Genomic DNA, 20,515 nt, shown 5'->3' with positions numbered 1-20,515 from the left:
GGAAGAAGGGGGGAGCAGGGGTCAGCAGTAAAACTTCATAAGACTCCTAATGGGAACCTACAAATGCTCACACCCTCAATAACATAAATGAGGGTGAAGCTTCAAAACCAGCAGTGAGGGGGTTAAGAATGAATAATAATATAATACTTACACGGCCATGTGTAAGTACAGGCTCATAAAGGGTTCTTTGTCAGATGTAGCCTCCTTATAGAGTCCTCTATTCATCCATATCTTTCTGATAAGGTGTCTTCAGATAGCTGGATGATGTCACTGCCATGGGTCTCCACCAGATCCAGGCAAGAAATGGGAGCGTGTTCAAAATTAAAAATGACAATTTATTAGACTGACATCAAATGTCCACTCACATGTAGGGAAAGTCAGTGTCAGCAACCCAAGGGATCCAGCTCGACTCTTGCAAGCTCTAGTGCTTTGCCTCCGCGTCCGGTTTGACGCAAGCTGCTCAGCTGGTAGAAATGAGTGTCGCCGGGTCACTACGGAAGCCTCCTCGTGACAGACCAAGAAAAAAGATGGAGCAACGCGTTTCACCGTAAAACGGCTTCCTCAGGCTCAATAGAAGTGCTACGTCTGTTCCCCATGTCTTAAATAGTGTTTGTAATTAGTCCCAACAGAATCTGATGTGTTGGAAATGCATAATCAGTTCGATTAAGAATTCTGCTGCTGCAATACAGGCTCATGCCTCATTGGCTGTCCCTAGTGATGACGTCACTGTTCGTTGTAAACAGATTGGCAGAAAATATATTTGCCCAGGGTTTAAAGCTCGCCCCGCCCCATTCACAAAGATCCCTCTCACCAAATGAACTTAGTCATATCGGAAGCTATTTAAAAACTGTTAAAATGCCTTTTACATTCAAAATATTTAATAGATACACCTACATTGAAGAACCTTTCATAGACATAAAATCGAACTGTGCTAGCATCCGCATCACAGTACATTACAGATGAGAAAGCAACCAAACACTATTGTGTAAATGTCTTAAACTCCTTATCCATAAAATAAAATTAGAATAAAAATAAAAAATAAATAAAAATATAAAAATAAATGAAATGACTCGGGGAAATGTATATCTCATATATATATATATCAATCAACATGTTCGAATTGTATCCTTATACATAGAAATACTTTGCACAGTTGTACATAATATCACCAAGCATATAAATGCGATGTATTAGTATATTAAGTAAATGAGTCACAATAAACCAACCTATAATAATCTCAAACAAAGATGTCAAACAAAGATGTTAGGCAGAACATAAGCCCCCCTTTGGTATTAGTCCTCCTTGGATACATATTACAACCTTTAGTTTATACAAATATTTTAAAATCCTAAGAACTAAAATATAAAAGGTCTAGACTCTAGATGCTGTCAATAGACAGAGCGCATATACAAAATCACGCTATGGGATTCTAATAATAGAGAGCATCAGTAACTAATACATTGCATGTATATGCTTGGTGATATTATGTACAACTGTGCAAAGTATTTCTATGTATAGGGATACAATTCGAACATGTTAATTGATTTATATATGAGATATACATTTCCCTGAGTCATTTCACTTATTTTTATTTATATATTTTTTTATTCTAATTTTATTTTATGGATAAAGAGTTTAATAGTGTTTGGTTGCTTTCTCATCTGTAATGTACTGTGATGCGGATGCTAGCACAGTACGATTTTATGTCTATGAAAGTTTCTTCAATGTAGGTGTATCTATTAAATATTTTGAATGTAAAAGGCATTTTAACAGTTTTTAAATAGCTTCCGATATGACTAAGTTCATTTGGTGAGAGGGATCTTTGCATATATATTTTCTGCCAATCTGTTTACAACAAACAGTGACGTCATCTCTAGGGACAGCCAATGAGGCATGAGCCTGTATTCCAGCAGCAGGGTTCTTAATCGAACTGATTATGCATTTCCAACACATCAGATTCTGTTGGGACTAATTACAAACACTATTTAAGACATGGGGAACAGACCTAGCACTTCTATTGAACCTGAGGAAGCCGTTTTACGGTGAAACGCGTTGCTCCATCTTTTTTCTTGGTCTGTCACGAGGAGGCTTCCGTAGTGATCCGGCGACACTCATTTCTACCAGCTGAGCAGCTTGCTTCAAACGGGACACGGAGGCGAAGCACTAGAGCTTGCAAGAATCGAGCTGGATTCCTTGGGTTGCTGACACTGACTTTCCCTACATGTGAGTGGACATTTGATGTCAGTCTAATAAATTGTCATTTTTAATTTTGAACACTCGCTCCCATTTCTTGCCTGGGTCTGGTGGAGACCCATGGCAGTGACGTCATCCAGCTATCTGAAGACACCTTATCAGAAAGATATGGATGAATAGAGGACTCTATTAAGAGGCTACATCTGACAAAGAACCCTTTATGAGCCTGTACTTACACATGGCCTGTAAGTATTATATTATTATTCATTCTTAACCCCCCCCACTGCTGGTTTTGAAGCTTCACCCTCATTTATGTTATTGAGGGTGTGAGCATTTGTAGGTTCCCATTAGGAGTCTTATGAAGTTTTACTGCTGACCCCTGCTCCCCCCTTCTTCCGTTTTCTCTGTCTTTTGAGGGATCTAGGAAAGATCCCATAGGGGGTCTGAGAAGGTGGTCCTAACAACGTGTACGACTGCGGATTCACTAAGGAGAAAAGAAGATTACCCACCAATCCCATTTATAGTTAGCGCCTGAGGTTTGTTTTGCTTATCTTTTTAATGCAATCTGAGCAAAATCTATTGGGGTAGTTTGCCGGTAGCTTAACATAGCTGACATGCTGCTAACTCCCTCTCCCCTAGGGAACTAGCAGGGATACAATATCCAGTTTAAATATCTGGCATTCAGGAACAGCTTTCTCCCTGGTGGGGAAACCCCAGAAGTATACCAGATGTCAGAGATACAAAATTTGGCACCAAAAAGAGCGCTCCGTAATGACGCCGACGAACTGCGTTGTGATGTCGCCACTTCTTCAAACTCAGAGGCTGTCACATGGTCCACCATGAGTGACCCCAGGGGGGTGGGAGGGAGAGACGCGTTCAAGCACAGGAACTCGTGCTGTATATTGCTCATTCTGCATTACCACAGGTAGTCATGAGCACGGCCCGGTACAAAAACAACACACACAAAAAACTGAACGCTACAAAAAATAAGGAAACCTGGCAGTGTGTCAGGATCGGGCTTAGGCCCCGCCCCCGTGATGCATCCCGCGACGTCACGAGTGACGTGCGTCAGCCGCAACCTGCGCTCAGGCGCCAAATAACCTGGAAGGGAAACACACCAGGGATTGGCCCCAGGCTCCGCCCCCGTGACAACACTGACAGCGCGCGTCACACTACCAACGCGCAGGCGCCGCACAGCCACAGGCAAACAACGGGCTACTACCCTCCTCAGCTGCTCCACACCTGTAGTGCATTCCCCTCCAACCTATCAGTGGACAGCATAAGTCTGACGACTGATTGCTCACAGCCTCCTGCTGCTTCACCATTGGCTGCTTGTACCTTATATGCTCAGCCAGCCCTCTGGCAAACTGGCTGAGCATAAACCCTGTTTATGTTTTCGTGTGCTACCTCAAAGCTCCTGCTGCCCTGTCTAGTCTTGCTTCCTATTTTTGACCATAGCTTGTACCTGGACCTCTGCCTTCTCTGACTCCTTGACCACGGCTACAGGTACAATTCTACCTTCTCTCCTCATTGATCACAGCTCCGGATTACGATGATTCTACCATCTCCATTCCTAGACCACGGCGAGTATTACTACCACCCAGATCTCTCCTACCCTGACCCGGCTACTTGACCCTTACTCTGCCCTCCGGACGCATTCATAGGTCATTGATTACTAACATCTCCACCTCAGCCTCGCAGTCCCGTGGTGAGCGCATGTTACACAGGGAACCTCCTGCCACCATGTCCTCAGCTAATGTAGAACAAGAATAGCTGACCTGGGATAGGTAACATCCCCTTATATAGCAGTCTCAAGAAATACTTGTCCTACCGCAGCTGGAAGGAGGCATTACCCATTAGTGGCTGCCTTAAAGGATGTCTCAGAAAAATAAAGTACTTATTTAATTGTTAATGAATTTTGTTTTGTTTTTAATCCTACGGGTTAAAAAAAATAAATAAAAAATTGTTCAAATAAAACCAATAGAGGGAGACAAAACCAAGTTAATACAAAAGAAAATACTCTTGAATAATTTAAAAATGTGCTGTCAAAAACATATGGGAAACTAAAAATTGTAGGCAGTGTAAACCCTTTTTAATTTTAATGTTACTTTATTTTCATATAAGGAAGCCATATGTTCTTTAATCAATGCGGCTAATAACTAAACTAACCTGTAGTAGATAAGATGACCAATGCAATACGTTTTACACTGGATACCAAATCAGTGCCTACTGTTTTAACAGTATACCTTTGTGTTGCTAAATTGTTCCGTGTGCATTTACATGCACTTTCGCTGTAATATGGGACAGGACAAAGAAACTGGACGGACTAGGACTATAGGAACAAAAAATAGTTATGTTTTTCTATAATAAATGTGAAAGTCAACAGAAATTGCTTTAATGCGTTATTCTGTGATGCAAAGCATTATTAAAAAAAGCTATGTTCGAGAATGACGATCACTCAACTATTACAAGCTCAGTATTTCATATAATGTACAAATATATATATATATATATATTTACATTAATTAGGACATTAACACCTGAATCGCGTGTATGTATATATACACAAATATACATTAATTAGGACATTAACACCTGTCACTGTGTGCATGTTTGTAGCCACTTAGCCTATCACAGAGGGGGAGAGATGTGCCGTCTCTGGCTTAGATTAGAACCCTGTAACAACTGAACCTTTGTACGGAAATCTACCTAAGCTATATATAACATTAATTATGACTAACACCTGTCACTCTCCCTCTGCACTACCATTAAAATTCCTGGGTGAGTGAGAGGCCACTCAATCTAACACAGAGGGGGGAGGGATGTGCATCCTCACTGGCTGCCTTTGGGGATGTGCAGACATCCTAAGACAGACAGACAGACAAGATTTTGGTCTAATTTATATAGATATGGAGTTTACTGGTTCCCACTTGGTAAGAATTAAGATAAATCATATAGAAATGTTTATTCCTGAAAAAAGAGAGTTGGGGAACCTCCATATTTGGGCACTCAAGGGTACAGTATAAACCTAAATCATTTTATCCATAAATATTGACTTCAGTGCAAAAAAAGGTTACAATCTATTAAAAAATGTACTCTGGTACTGATATGGATAAAAAAAAAAGTAAAAATCACACCAAGATTCACTCACTTCCAATGGTTATTCCCTTTCGATCCCTTGTTAAAGCTGCAGTTCAAGCAATATCATACAGGTGTTTTTTGTTGTTGTTTTTTTTTTTTTTTTAAATAAATCAGTTCTGTAGTAAGAAAAAATACTTTTAGCATTTTCTGTTAAAAAAAAAAAAACTTTAAAAGACCAATTTTCTTGTATTCTATTTTAACAAGCATGTTTGTTCCTATAGCAACCATTTACATTCCCCAGATCTAAAGATGTCGCCAAACTTCGCCGATCAATACATGGAGAACGACTTGACCGGCAGCTATGCAGTTCTTTAGGTAAGTACAGATTGCCCACATGAAAATATTGAAGTAAAAAAAAAAAAACCGGGAGCTTGAACTGCCATTGACTTGAATGACAGGATCATGGTACCATAACCTGCATTCAGGGCCGATAACAGACCAGTTATGACCTCCCCCTCCCCCCGTGTAAGTGGTCTTGCAAGCCCCCCCATTTCACACCTTGCAAGCCCCCTTTATCCCTCCCCCCCTCTTCTCATGTATTTCTCTCCCTCGTCTCTCTTACCTTCTACGGCTGCGGCCCCGCTGGCTTGAGCAGTGACGTCACCAGCTCTCCAAGCATGAGCGCCGGGTGTCCTGGCTATTTCGCAAGCGCGCACTGGGGGGTGGGAGGGGGGTTCATTGCGGGCAAATTGAGTGCGCTTCAAAGTAAAAAAAAATTGTTTACTCAAGTGCCAAGCTTGAGTGAGCGTGCGTGCCCATGCATGCGCGCGGGGACTTGCACATATACATTTATGTAATTAAAAGTGGCATGCACCACGCGGTCAGCACCAGTGGGGACGCAGCCTAATAATCTCTCCCCCTCTCCCCCCATCAATTACCCCACTCAATTCCACCCCTGAACACCCCAATAATTACCACCCCCAAATACATACACAACCCACCCACTAAATACATACAAACCACCCACACCCCATATACATACAAACAAAACCGACACCCCACATACATACAAACTCCAACCCCCCCCCCAAAGAAAAAATACATATGAAATACAGACTTGCCTACCTTGGGGATGGTCACAGAACTCTGGTGCCCCAGCTGCAGGCCTCCCTCACTGAATGTCGGACGCCAAGCCTGATGCGCCAGGCCTCTCTCTCATGCCGGTGCGCGCCGGAAACTAAGCCCAGCTCGAGCGTGCCAGCATCAGGCTCAGTGTGGGACAGTCAGTGAGCGAATCCTGCAGCTGGGGAGAGCAGAGGCCCGGCGGCAACGAGAGGACCGGCAGCCGGGCCTGGGTCAGAGGTCGGGCCCAAACTCCAACACCAGCCCACCAGTCACCAGGACACTTGTCCCGGCTCTCCCCCCGGCAGCGGCCTTGCCTGCATTAGATATTAGGTGAACTCCCCCCCTACGTGAAATTGCGTCTGTTACACCAATGCGTCCATGGGGGATATTCCCAAACCTCTGGTACAGTTCATTGCACCATATCCTCGGTTTCCTGTCAAACGAGTCAATGACAGTTAAAATGGGATCGCGGTGCAATAACTTACACCGGAGTTGAATTTGGGCAAATGTATCTTATGCCAGTTAGGCCTGACTTTCATCAGCAAGTGACCATGGAGGAGTTTAACAGAGCAATGAGCAATTTCCAGTTTCTCAGTCTGGTCTTAACTGATATACCCTCATGGGATTTGCATGAAATGTTTGAAACTTGATTAAAAAAAACTAAATAAAAATAAATTGTTTTGTACTCAGCGCTTCACAAAGAATACAGTACAGGGAATAACATTTTGAAAAACAAAAAGCTGGGACAGGATGATTCTCCAACACAGGGACTTATTGGCAGAACGTAATTATTTCACATTGCTCCCTTAGGCTTAGAGGACTTATTTGGAGCACTTTCTAACATTTAGACAATTTGTGGACGCATATGTTTGAAGTACTTTGAGCGCTTTATTTCTCTATTTTTCCCCCCGATTGTACAAGCACGTGAACGTGTGTTTATTTTGAAACCTTATAAACGCGTGATTTAGTATAGACAGTATAGTCTGCACTCAACATTTTTTTTAAAGGTGCACTCCCTTTGCAAACAAAGATACGAAATGATAACAAAATACTTGGCACTTCAGTTATACTTTTATGCGAGGAAAAAATAAACAATATACACAGCAAAGGCTTTTCCTAGAGGTGATGGCAGACACTTCCCCCCCCCCCCCCCCCCCAGAAAATATAGAAATTACCAACTGAAAAATGAAGTAAAAAAGAAAAAATGGACTATAAATGCAAAGTAAAAATAAGCAAAATAAAAAAAATAAACAAAGAAACTCCACTTCTTTCAAAGAATAGTAATGAGGGATTATACCTTTTATACACACCCATTATTAGGTTATTATATAACACTTTCACTGCTGGTGTAGAACGTCCGGCCCGCGGGCCGTATAAGGCCCGCCAAATAATTTGGTCTGGCCCCTGTGAGTCAGGGGGCGGGCCCGCCTGCCAGAGCCCCCTGCGCAGCCGTGCCCTCGATAAATCCTGTCGCCTGGTTACCACTGGGTGACAGGATTTAGCACGCTCGCAATCCACCTGCATATAAATAAACCTCCCCCTCTCCTGATTGGCTGCCGCGTGTTGCTGCCAAGATTTTTTTTTTTGGCCTGCAGCAAGCTCTGAGCTTGCAAAATGAGGCCCGCCTCTTCCTGCATGGAGCAAGTGGTAAGTCTGCTCCATGCCTCCCTTGCCTCGATTTCCCCCGTGTGTGAGTGTCTGAGTGAGTGTGTCTGAGAGTGTGTGATTTCCCCCCCTGCTCCCATTTCCCCCTTGTTTGTGTGAGATTTGTCCCCCCCCCCCCCCCCCGTGTGAGAGTGTGTGTGTTCGCAGGACATGCTGTACAACTGGCCACTGTCCCAAACCAAATGCAGCACCCTAGGCTGAACCCAACAAAAGCAGTGGAGTTTTTCATGACTGAGACTTGTGTTGGCTTCCGTGTGATGTCTTCTGGACACAGGGGGAACATGATCAGTCTGCTCACTTGCCACTGGAAGTTCTTGAATGTACACAAATCTGCAGACATATTCCCCTGCAGGGCAGAGGAGGGGCATAGTGTGTGTGATTTCCTCCCCCCCTGCTCCGATTCCCCCCACCTCTGCTCCCATTCCCCCCTCATGTGTGAGTGAGTATGTGTGAGTGTGTGAGAATGTGTGAGAGTGTGAGAGAATGTGTGAGTGTGAGAGAATGTGTGAGTGTGAGAGAATGTGTGAGTGTGAGAGAATGTGTGAGTGTGAGAGAATGTGTGAGAAAGCGAGTGTGAGAAAGCGAGTTTGAGAGAATGTGTGAGAAAGCGAGTGTGAGAGAATGTGTGAGAAAGCGAGTGTGAGAGAATGTGTGAGAAAGCGAGTGTGAGAGAATGCGTAAGCGAGTGTGAGAATGCGTGAGAATGCGTGAGAGAATGCGTGAGAAAGCGTGAGAGAATGCGTGAGAAAGCGTGAGAGAATGTGTGAGAAAGCGTGAGAGAATGTGTGAGAATGCATGAGAGAATGTGTGAGAAAGCGTGAGTGTGAGAAAGCGTGTGAGAGTGAGAAAGCGTGAGAGCGTGCGCGTGTTTGAGTGAGTCAGACAGTGTGTGAAAGTGAATACAGACACCAACACACAGTCAGTCACCCAAGTGTCAGTCAGTCACCAAAGAGTTGACTGCGCTCCAGACGGACCGACGCCAACCTGGAAAAGCAGTTGCGAGAAGCAACATCAATACCAGCTAACATCCCACGCCTCACCAAAGAGAAGCAGTTCCAGCCATCACTTTAGGGGTGAGTTAATTAAATGTTTGACCAAATATAGCAGGCTAATTTTTACGTTGATAATTTTGTATGGCCCGCAAATGCTGTTATAAATATCCAAATGGCCTTTGGCAGAAAAAAAGGTTCCCCACTCCTGGTGTAATGCATGGCAGCCCCTGTGTTTTTTTTTTAAGGTTAAAATAAATAGAACACAACTACATCCCAACAGAAATTGGTTTATTTACACAACATAATAAAGGAATATTCCATTTTCAATCCAGACAACTCAACTTGAATTTTTATCCATACCATTCCAGTAAGCCACTATATTAAATAGTCAAGTGAAATTCCCCCTCATAATATAGGCTTCTAGTGCAAATAGCAGTAACAACTATTGTGCATCCTTTTCTGTACTTCCCATAATGAACACTGTTCACCCTGTGCATGCAAAAAGTTGTGTGCGTATTAAAAACGTGTTCTGCATATTCCGTATTTGACATGCCGGCCACGCTGAACATTCTTACATTTGTTTGTACATTTTGTAGTTAAAGTGCACCTGAGTTGAGGTTTGTCTTAGCCTTAGGCATTTGCGATCTGCTCAATATTCTCCCGATATTTTCAAATTACAAAAAAACTATCTACTGTAAAAAATAAAGTACGGGAAACCATATACACCCTTTCTTGTGTCTGCTGCTGAAATACCACCGCATTTGCAGGCCCATAGGATAGTATCTCAACAGAAACAAAGATTCATAGGGCATGTTAACCCATATATTATTTTGAATGTTCTGCACCCCTCCAAATGAACAGGATAACTTATTAGAGAAGTAATAATAAAGATGCCTTCAAGTGATCACGTACAACAATTATGCTGCACCTGAACCCAACGAAACATTCAGTAAAAGCTTAGCGTACTTTACATAAACCCTTCCAGCCAAACGATTCATACCTCAGCATTACAGTTACTGATACATTGTGGTTAAAATGAAAATGCTAAACAAGGCAAATAGGTAAACAATATTACATGACAGACGGTAACTTGAGAACGAGTCAGAGGTTATCTTTTTGACAAGTATTGTACAGCTGGTCAATGGAGACTACAATGTCTACTGTAAATGAAGCTAAAAAATTAAATATATTAAAAAAAAACAAAGTAAAAATGCGACCATGGAAAGACCAGGATGTTTACACAATTCTAGGCCATCATTTGGCCAGTCAGAACATTGTACAACGCTTGCAATTAGGGCGATCTCATTTCTGGTTTCTGTGACTACACAGAACTGTGAAAGTTTGAATGGAATGCAGCAAGACTCACAAGTAAAACAAAGGGACTGTATATTAAATACAAATCCTTTTACATTAGCAGCTTAGTGTCTAAGCATAGAATATTATATTTTTTGGCACCATGCACAAAAGTTGTGGTTTTAAGGCCCAAAGTTGGGACATACCGAGAAACACATTATCTAACTGGCTGTTTTTTAAATGGAATGCTAAAAATATTTAAAGACATTTTTGAATGGTGTCATTCTGGTATGCACAATTGAAGTTTTGCACACTCTAAAGACTATACGTTAGACATATTCTAAGTCATCATAGACATCATCTTGTAAGGAACACTGATATTGCACCAGTAATAAATTATCACATATCAGTTTTGTCTCCAAACTGGTTGCACCAAAATGCGTTAAAAGTAATTAAACTTTGTTCTCTATATTTATTAAGGATTTCTCTATTTCTACGGAATCTTCACACTCAGCAGAAAGTATTCAACTAATAATTAATATTATTTCAGCATACAAATGAAACTTCCCCCAATTAAAGGATTAAAAGTAACACTTCTATTCCCCACTAGAAGACTTCATTCTGTTCTTGCAACATGTCTTCATATCCATCACTAGATATCTGAAGAGGCTGAAATTTAGCTTGAAAACTGTCTGGTGTTTCTAGAAGTGGCTGTGTTCCTCGGTTATTTAAAATGATTGCACTATAGTCCCCATCTCATATACGTCAGTTCTAAAGTAGGTTACAACTGGTGAAAGGGCTTTTAGTTTTCTTGGTCCTCTGCTTGTTTGGCCGTAGGCTGATCACGTCACCTCCATTAAGAGCGCTAGATTTCTGCCCGGAATGGCTGCCACCTGCCGTGTTAAAAACCCCTGGGTGAACAAACAAAATGTTAGACAGGTTGTCATTTACATACACAATAAATGATGTCAACTACCGAATAAAAAAATGGTCACAGCTATAACTTCTGATCTACACCAACGTACATACATACATACATACATAAATACATACATACATACATACATACATACATACATATATATATATATCAGAAAATAGCCGTGTTAGTCCAGTGCAGAATAAATGAGTTCTTCAGTATTTGGTGATACCTTTTTTATTTGGACTAACAAATTATGTCATAGGACAAGCTTTCGAGAGTTATCCTCTCTTCTTCAGGTCCTCTTTGTTAGTCCAAATAAAAAAGGTATCACCGAATACTGAAGAACATACGCATATATATATACACACACACACACTTATCATATAGCAGAGGACCCACACCATTCCCCAAACATTTAAATGCCGGGGGAGCGCGTAATGCCTCTGTATCTCACTTACCTTGTCTCCGGTGGCTTCTGGCGATGTGGCGAAAAATGATGCCGCTGGGCCATATGATGTTGCGATGCCATGGCAACGCAACGTCACAAAGTAGTGACGTCAGAAAACGCCGGAGAAGAGTTAAGGGGGGCGCAGAAGAAAAAAAGTTTGTGCACCCCTATTATGCATCATACATGCATTACTTAAAGCTGCAGTTCAGTCAATATCCTGCATGTGTGTTTTTTTAATAAATCAGTTCTGTAGTAAGAAAAAATACTTTTAGCATTTTCTGTTTTTAAAAAAACAACTTTGAAAGACCAATTTTCTTGTATTCTATTTTAACAGCCATTTGCTAAGGCACAGCCCCTTCATGTCCTGTCACAAGCCCTGGCACACCCCTTTGTCAGCCCTGCCCTCCCTCTTGCACATGTCAGTGCAGGAGTGCTCATGAATATTCATGAGCTTCCACTGCCAGTCAAGCAGATTATAAACAAATCCCAGCTTTTAATATGTCACCAAATTTCGACCTATCAATACATGGAAAACTAATTGAGCTGCAGCTATACAGTTCTTTAGGTAATTAGAGATTGCACACATGAAACTATTGAAGTAAAAAAATAAATGTAAAAATAAAAATAAAAAAAGACTGCACTGCAGCTTTAATTATACTTATTGGAGTATTTCCTCCAACACTTTCTTTTTGACAAGATAGGAACCCAGGGTCCACCTGAACCAAACGCCACCATTTCAAGCTCCGGACACCCTCTGGTTTCCCAGATACCAGTTAAGTTACTGGGTTTAAATCTCCCTCAAAGGAAACAGAATGTCTGCCAAATCTCAGGCCAGTAGGAAGCTGCCACATCATTAGTTCCCATTGGATGGACATTTAAATCCCCTTTACAAACCAGGACATAATACCAGTCATTTCACCAGTAAGTATCTCTGGAACCAGGGGTCCCCAGAGCGAAACATAGCATTTAAGAAATAATATTTTTGGAGGTATAAAAAGACATTACCTCGCAACTAATGGTCCAGTTGAATTATTTAAAATCCTTCATTTTGAAAAATAAAAAAAATATAGGATTGAAGCAGGGGGTCCCAGGACCTGAACCGCGTGGATTTCAGCTCCGGGTACCCCCTGCTTCCCGAGATACTTACCTCCGTAAGGGTGCCACTATCTCATCAGTTTAAATGTCATGGTCATGTGGGCCAATAGGAAGCCACAAGGTATGATGTCATGGATTCCACCTGGCCCACGGGACTTTTAAACCGCCATATTGTGAACCCAGCTAGAGTTCCTACGGCACTCGCTATGGAGGTAAGTATCTTGGGAAGAAGGGGTCTCCTGAGCTGAAGTCAACACGATTCAGCTCCAGAAACCCTGCTTCAAAACGATTTTTGAAGAGCGCATAGCCTTGAGGTCTGTTCCTTTAAGGCGCACGTTGAAAAAAGCAAGGTTAGTACAAAAGCACACCCAAGTGCAATTATATATGCGAGATTCATGGGTCAATTTTATGCCGAAAAATATCTTTGCGACCCTTTGTACATATGCCCCTTCATTTTTCAATTTTAGTTGTATGCACAGAGTTCTGATACATACACTTTTTAATATATTTTAATTTTCTATCTTTGAATACGAACCTTTGAGAAGAAATGCGATTTTCAATCATTCAGGCCAGAATTGTATCACCCGCATTTTAAAGCATACTACTTTTTTTTGCACGGCAAAATGTGCGTTACAATAAGAAAAGCCATATGGGAGCAGAAGATTTGAGCTTCTTTAAATCACTCCTATTATTTACAGCTGTCTGATTGAATTATAACTTACAGTTGTAATTAGATGACAGTTTAATCAATTGGATATAAAAAAAATAAAAAATGATGAGCAATAAAAAGATTTAATTACATATTTATTTCAGGTTCACAAAGCATATTCATTATCTACGAACCTGGGGAAAAAATAAGTTAATGCAATCGGAGAAGTTAACTGTTCTGAAAAATCTAAAACAAGGAATACAATAAATACCAATTTTGTTGCTACTTGTGTGCACAATCTCTGTGTCTTCTGCAGTTTGCTGTTTTAGCCTTTGAAGATATTTGTCAGCCAGATATTTAAAAACTGAAAAAGAAAAGATTTGTATTACCAATCCTGACACTTTTCATACTAGGTTATGCGGGGAGAAGCAGCCTCATTTCAAGATTATTCTTCAGTGGATGCATGATCTGTTACTACTGGATTCCACCATTAAAGGAGACATCCCTCTTAGGTCCAAAGTGTACTAATGGCAGTGATATGTTTAAGAGGTTGCACCTGGGTGAAGACAATATCAATAGGGTTTTTAAAAAAAATAAGTTAAACAATTTCTGAGCTCTACTCACAAGTTCATAATGAATTCCCCAGTTAATGTGACAGCCAAGAACAGCGGAAAGACAACGTTTCAGGTCCCATATGGACCTTTCAACAGATGAAACGTACATATAGGACCCGAACTGTGGTTTTTCCACTGTTCTTGGCTGTCACATTAAATGGAGAACTTTATTATGAACTTGTGAGTAGAGCTCTACTTTAAATCTCTGTCTTAGGTTTGGTCCCCACTGGCTTCTGCTGCGGGGAGAAGAGCCGCCCCTCAATGGGGCTGGGCCCGCTGCGCGGCCAGTTTTTCTTGCAGACCCGAAAATTGTGATTAACACTAGCAATGGAGCGCTAGGCCACGTCCCTTGGCTGTTCAGACAATGAGTGCGAACCTGCCGGATGACGTCATGGCCGCGCCCCCATTACGCCCCCCTGTAGCTCACTGCAGACCGGGGAACTCTGTTGCACGTGCTGTTAGCCCGGCTGCCACGCAGCGCAGACAGCGGCCGAAGACTTAGAGAAGACCTGTACTTTGAAGAATGTTTTGTCCATGTGGTGTTGGCTGCACCAGCAGGATTCTCCTCGTCTGAAACGGTTTCCCCGCACTTTGGAATTGTACAAACAAAAAAAAAAGTAAACGTTTTCCTTCGTTTGCTGTCTAAGACAGCACTATTAATTCAGGATTACACCGTTACAATGGCTATGGAAATTTGTGCACAGACAGTTTTAAACAGTAAGAGACAAGAGCAGAGGCAGAACTGGGTATTTTTGTGGCTGGGGGAAATTCCACCAACTGCACCTCCTCCCCCCTCCAATTTTATCATCTAAATGTACATCACAATTAGTTTCTTCTTCACTTTTGGATTTCAGCCACTTTGACCACTACTTGGATAGTTTCTCTTCCACATGTTCCCTAGTTTTTCGCCTCTTGCGAAATTGAGCTCCCGATGCACGTTTCATAGCCATGTTTGAAGGTTGAAATTCTTTGGGGCATATTCACAAAGCTCTGAGATCGTTGTTCTGTGCGACCCGACTTGAAAATCCCACTGAAATTAATGGGGATTCCAGGTCAGATCTCATGGAACAGCAATCTGGGACTTTGAGATTATGCCCCAAATAGACAGAATTCTGTGCCCCCATCAGCTGTGCCCGGGGTGGCTGCTCGCCCATGCTCTAGTTCCACCTCTAGACATGAGGCAGAATAACATGAGTTAAGGAGGAGAACACTAATCAATTTGGAAACTACCCGTAGCAGGACCTGGAGCAAAGTAGGTCACGTGATGATAAAATGGTTTCTAAAAGATTGTTTTTAGTAATGATTTGTCAATGAAGAAGAAACATGTTCTGTTCAATGGAAGGCAGAATGTACAGCAGCTGGGGAAAGAGAAATCCTGCATGGAATAAAGTGGGGATGGAAGAGGAAAGATAGAAGACAGAGTTCAGGGCAGCTATCTATAGACGGGTGGAGGAGAGCGACAGGAATGTCAGCCAGCAGCATTACAGCTGGTTTTCAGAAGTAGCAGAAGGAAGAGGATACAATGCAGAGATATAATAAGGTCATGAATTATCCACATTTGGGTGCCTTAGGTGAAAACCTAATGAAACTGAAATGCTGTATTTTTCAGGAATAGTGAAGTCAAAGGTTTAAATCAGGGATATAAAGGAAACCATTTTAAAATGGGGGGGTTAGGGAAGGGGAGTAAAATGGGGGGGTTAGGGAAGGGGAGTAAAAAGGCTATCAGCAAAGAGAATAGTAAAAGCGAAAGAGTGTCACAAGTTAGGCCTGGGACATAGAGGAGCAAACAGCGCTGAGCCGCGCTCCTGCTCTGCCTCGCCTGCTCCAAAATGGGGCTTTTCCCTGTCCTTGCAGGCGAGGCAGTGAGCGCGCTCTGGGGGCGGGGTGGAGGCGTGCCGGGAGGCGGGGCTAGTCCCCCGCTCCCATTGGATGGTAGTGGTCACGTGACCGCTCCTCCGCTTCCCCGAGTGGCAAATTTCAAAACTGCCGGTCTCGGGAAAGTTTCTCAACCTCCGCACGCATCAGCGTGCATGCGGACGGAGAAACTATAGCCGCGCTGATTACAGATGCAGGGGCTTTGTGTATCTGTTCAGCGCGGCTCAGCCCGCCTCAGCGACGCAAATTTTTACTATGTCCTAGGCCTTAGGCTGCGGCCAGGCTGGGAGCGGACGCGCATGTGCTCATGTGCGGTGACATCATGCTCCGTGCTCGGCCGGGAGATTTGTGGCCGGCTAGGTGCCCGCGTGGGGTTGAGGGTGCGGCCATGACGTCACGAAGCTGGTTCGCCCTCATTGGGCGAACCGCTCACGTAACGCGCGAGCGACAAATTTAATTTTGCTTGATTCGGCAAGCAGCTAAGCGTCGAGCATACGCAGGCGCTCGCTCACGCTGGCCATACACACTGCAGCAATGGGTTTCATCGCGGATAGCGTGAGCCCGCTCAGTGCCACCCTGGCTGGAGCCTAAGGCTGCGGCCAGGGTGGCGCAGACAATGCACGGTGGCGCAAGCAAGTGGCAAATTCAAATTTGCTTGCTTAGTAAGCAGCTAAGCGCCGCGCATGGTCAGGCGCTTGCTCATGCTGGCCACACACATTGTCGCAATGTGTTTCATCGTGACCAGCGTGAGCGCACCCGCCCGCTCAGCGCCACCCTGGACAAGGCTTTAGACTGCTAGGTGCATGCTCGTCTGGGGGCGCGGACACGACTTCATGGAGCTGGTTCGCCCTCATTGGGCGAACCGCTCATGTGACGTGCTTGCGAGCGGCAAAATCAAATTAAATCAAGTATCTAAGCGACAAGCAGGCGCTTGCGGACGCTGGCCACACACAATGCCTCAATGTGTTTCAGAACGGCCAGCGTGAGCGCGCCTGCCCGCTCAGCACTACCCTGGCCGAGGCCCAAGTTGTAGAGGACGCAGAGATCTTGAAATAGGAGGTAAAGAAAAAAAAAATACTAAAACATACTATTGTCACACACTGACCATCTACATTTAGTAATCTTTGATTTGGAATAATGGTACAACCCGGTCTGAAGAGAATACTATAGGTGAAGAGACAAAAAACAAACTAATCAGAGAAAGAGTGATGAGTAAAGTACACACTGCCATTGCACACAAGGAGCTATAAGTTCCTCAGAACATTTCTCAATGGAGCAGAAAATCCCTGAAATATAGTTCTCAAAATAGTAAATAGAAATGTTCTGATAAATTATTAACCTCGTGTTGTGTGTGATGAGTGCAACCGATTAGGTGTAAGCAGCTGGAGAGAACTTGCTACCACCATCTGCACAGTAACCTACTTCTGTTAGAAGTAGGAGTGTTGAACCAGACCTCTCCTACATGTGCGAAAAAGTGGACATGGGGAAATGTAAAACCTCAAGGATATATAAAGTTATTGGCTCAATGGGAAGACTGACAAGACAAACTAGAAATGAGGTATTGGCAAGGAGTTTGCAGGCATAAAGCAGCCAATACAATGGAGGCAATTTGACTGGCACGATCACAGATCATGGTGTAAATTACCTCTGATACATGTGTAAAAACTGATTTCCAGGTAGAGGGAGCAATTGTTTGAAAGAGTATGAAGTTAAATGAAAAACCAAATGGAATATGGGGGAAATTATATTTTTCTAGAAATGTGTTTGCATAAGGAGAGCACTTATTTGTAGTATAGGAAAATCTTCTTTACAATGCTATTCCCTTCAGTGGCACTTATGTTGAGGATTATCTGATTTACACATTAGGAACTCACCTTCTGTAACATTAAGGTCTTCTTTCACAGAGGTCCGGTAAAAACGTAGCTTTAACCTTTTAGCTAAGGCTTCTGCTTCTTCGCTGAAGTGGGGGGAAAAAAGTATATATTTTGTAAAACAAAGCCACTACTTTTTTACTACTCAAACGGTGTATGTGGTAGTAACACTAGTTAATGGATTCTATTTAAACATTTAAAAAAACATATAAAAATTGCACTTCTGTTACTTATCAATGTATTGAAGTGATTCTCATTGACAATTACCATTTCCCCTATGCAACTTTTAACTCATCCATACTTTCAATATCCAAATTTACCAGACAAAAATAAATGTGCTGAATTTCAAACTTTACAGAATACAACCTACTTTGCAGTTATGATCTAGAATAGCTTCTTCAAAATACAAATATCGAAATCAATCTTACTTCTTAATAACCGTGTCATCAAGCAGGTCAATTTTATTCTGAACAAGTACTGTGGGAATATCCCCAACTTCAGCCACTACTTTCTCCCTCCAACTGGAGACGGCTTCAAATGAATCCCGGTCAGTGGTAGAAAACACAAGCACACAAGATTGGGCACCTATACAAATAAAAATATTAAAACCTTAATAATGGCCTGGATTCTAATAACATTGGTCCAGATACCTTCCACTATGAATGTTTTAGTATACTTTTTTTATATGAAAGATGATTTAATAGCAATTACAAACAATGTGTAATCGGGTTTATTTTAGTATACTTGGATCACTCTTTGGAATGGAATTTCTGCTTGCCATGTGAGTTAATGATTACTTCTGAGTTAAAGAAGAAACCGTTACACAAAGTTTTAGTTTAAGAAATGGAAAATGTAATCAAAACATGTTTTTAAAAAGTGGCAACTCCATTTAGATAGCTGCTGTACATTATAGGACGTTACCATTAAATTATTCTATGACATACTATATTGTGAACCGGCGCCACAGTGAATAATGAAAACCAAACCAATAAAATGTAATGTCCAAATGGAGTCCTATTAAAGTTGGTATTCAAGGATTCTCACGTCAACGATGTAATATGTGAAAAGAAGAAAAACAAATTATGGTGCAGTAAATCAAACAAGGGGGTGAAAAGATGGGACTGAACACACAAGACAAACAGGACATACAAAACAAGACAAACACACGTGAAACGTAACACTAGCACAGGCCTATTAATAAAGAAAAGCTGATTTAATAAGGTGGAGGGTGAATGAGACACGCATCCGGAGGGGCAAAATTACACGTTATATGATATGACATCCCTTGAAGAAGTACGCGCATGCGTACGAAACGCGTCGGGAAGTTTCCAGTGTTTTTAGTGCTGTTCCAGGTTTGGAGAAGTGTGTATCTGGCGATTTTAAGTCAAGCGGCTGATTTATGAGGACATTGCGGCTCACCAGTGGAGGACTAGTGCTCTAAGAACGTCCGGTGTGGATCTCCAGCGGACGTGACGTCACATCCGTCCGGAAGTCGTATCACTTGAGGGATTCAGCCTTTCACCCCTGTCACGTGAGGACGCCAGTGAGAGGATCCCGGTCGCCATCTTGTAAGCCCAGCTGCATGTCCCCAGTTCGCTGCTTGTTTTATCTGGCATCTTGTGAGTAGGGTTGTAATTTTGCCCCTCCGGATGCGTGTCTTTCACCCTCCACCTTATTAAATCAGCTTTTCTTTATTAATAGGCCTGTGCTAGTGTTACGTTTCACGTGTGTTTGTCTTGTTTTGTATGTCCTGTTTGTCTTGTGTGTTCAGTCCCATCTTTTCACCCCCTTGTTTGATTTACTGCACCATAATTTGTTTTTCTTCTTCTTTTCACATATTACATCGTTGACGTGAGAATCCTTGAATACCAACTTTAATAGGACTCCATTTGGACATCACATTTTATTGGTTTGGTTTTCATTATTCACTGTGGTGCCGGTTCACCTTTTTTTTTTTTTTTTTCTATTTGTGCTTTGACTGACTGTACTGTCAGTTTTTACCTGGCTGCCAGTTTTTTAACACATAAGTGTTTTAAACTATATATTAGCGCTGTTTTACACCATTCTTTTTTCTGATACTATATTGTGAACTCCAATAGTAGCTATATTTTTATTAAAAACATTTTCTAGTGGTGAACAAAAAAAAATGACTCTCTTACAACTTTGGACAGGAGAGAAACAGAACCCCTTGGGAGAGCACTCAATAGTGTACAGTATCACAGTAAACTCTCAATGGAAATGGTCGTATGTAAAGTGAGGAATGGGTGATTTAAAATAAAGTTTAATAGGAGTAATAACTCAATTAAAATAGATATAGAACACTAAATATACAGGTGGATGAGACTCTAATTGAGCCAAAAAGCGTAGCGAAATTAATATATACCGGATTGGTGTGTGTATATTTGCTATCACCCATGATGATATGTTCAGGGTTAAGCTAGATGGTAAACCGAGGTGGCCTCTGCCTGTGAAAGGTAGCACAGGTACAGCCTGGGTATATAGGGTTGTAGTAATTATCAACAGAAGGGGAGGTAAAAAACACCAATGGTGGTATAAGTAATTACCCCTAGCTGAATTTGCAACAGGTGAACCAAATGCTCAGTAGGCACTGCAGCTGTCTATGTCTCTTACAACTTTACAATGTTGGTAGCATTTTATAAAATTATCATTTCCATCAGCTGTGAGGGCGATG

General features: G+C 42.1%; 1 protein-coding gene across 4 annotated transcripts in view; it reads right to left on the bottom strand.

Annotated features, from left to right (window-relative positions):
• Nucleotides 1-9,327: 9,327 nt before the first annotated feature.
• The window catches only part of RAB23 (RAB23, member RAS oncogene family), a 35,269-nt gene continuing 24,081 nt past the window's right edge, over nucleotides 9,328-20,515 (bottom strand). For all 4 annotated transcript variants that reach the window (XM_075598114.1, XM_075598115.1, XM_075598116.1 and 1 more), the window contains exons 4-7: nucleotides 18,252-18,408; nucleotides 17,827-17,909; nucleotides 13,735-13,827; nucleotides 9,328-11,260 (exon numbers count right to left, since the gene is read on the bottom strand). In XM_075598114.1, coding sequence (XP_075454229.1) covers nucleotides 11,121-11,260; nucleotides 13,735-13,827; nucleotides 17,827-17,909; nucleotides 18,252-18,408 — 473 coding nt within the window. In that variant the 3' untranslated portion in view covers nucleotides 9,328-11,120. The remainder of the gene's footprint in view (nucleotides 11,261-13,734; nucleotides 13,828-17,826; nucleotides 17,910-18,251; nucleotides 18,409-20,515) is intronic.

The sequence above is a fragment of the Ascaphus truei genome, chromosome 4 (genome assembly GCF_040206685.1).
Source record: "Ascaphus truei isolate aAscTru1 chromosome 4, aAscTru1.hap1, whole genome shotgun sequence".
Lineage (NCBI taxonomy): Eukaryota > Metazoa > Chordata > Amphibia > Anura > Ascaphidae > Ascaphus > Ascaphus truei.
This window is presented reverse-complemented; position numbering and strand designations above follow the sequence as displayed.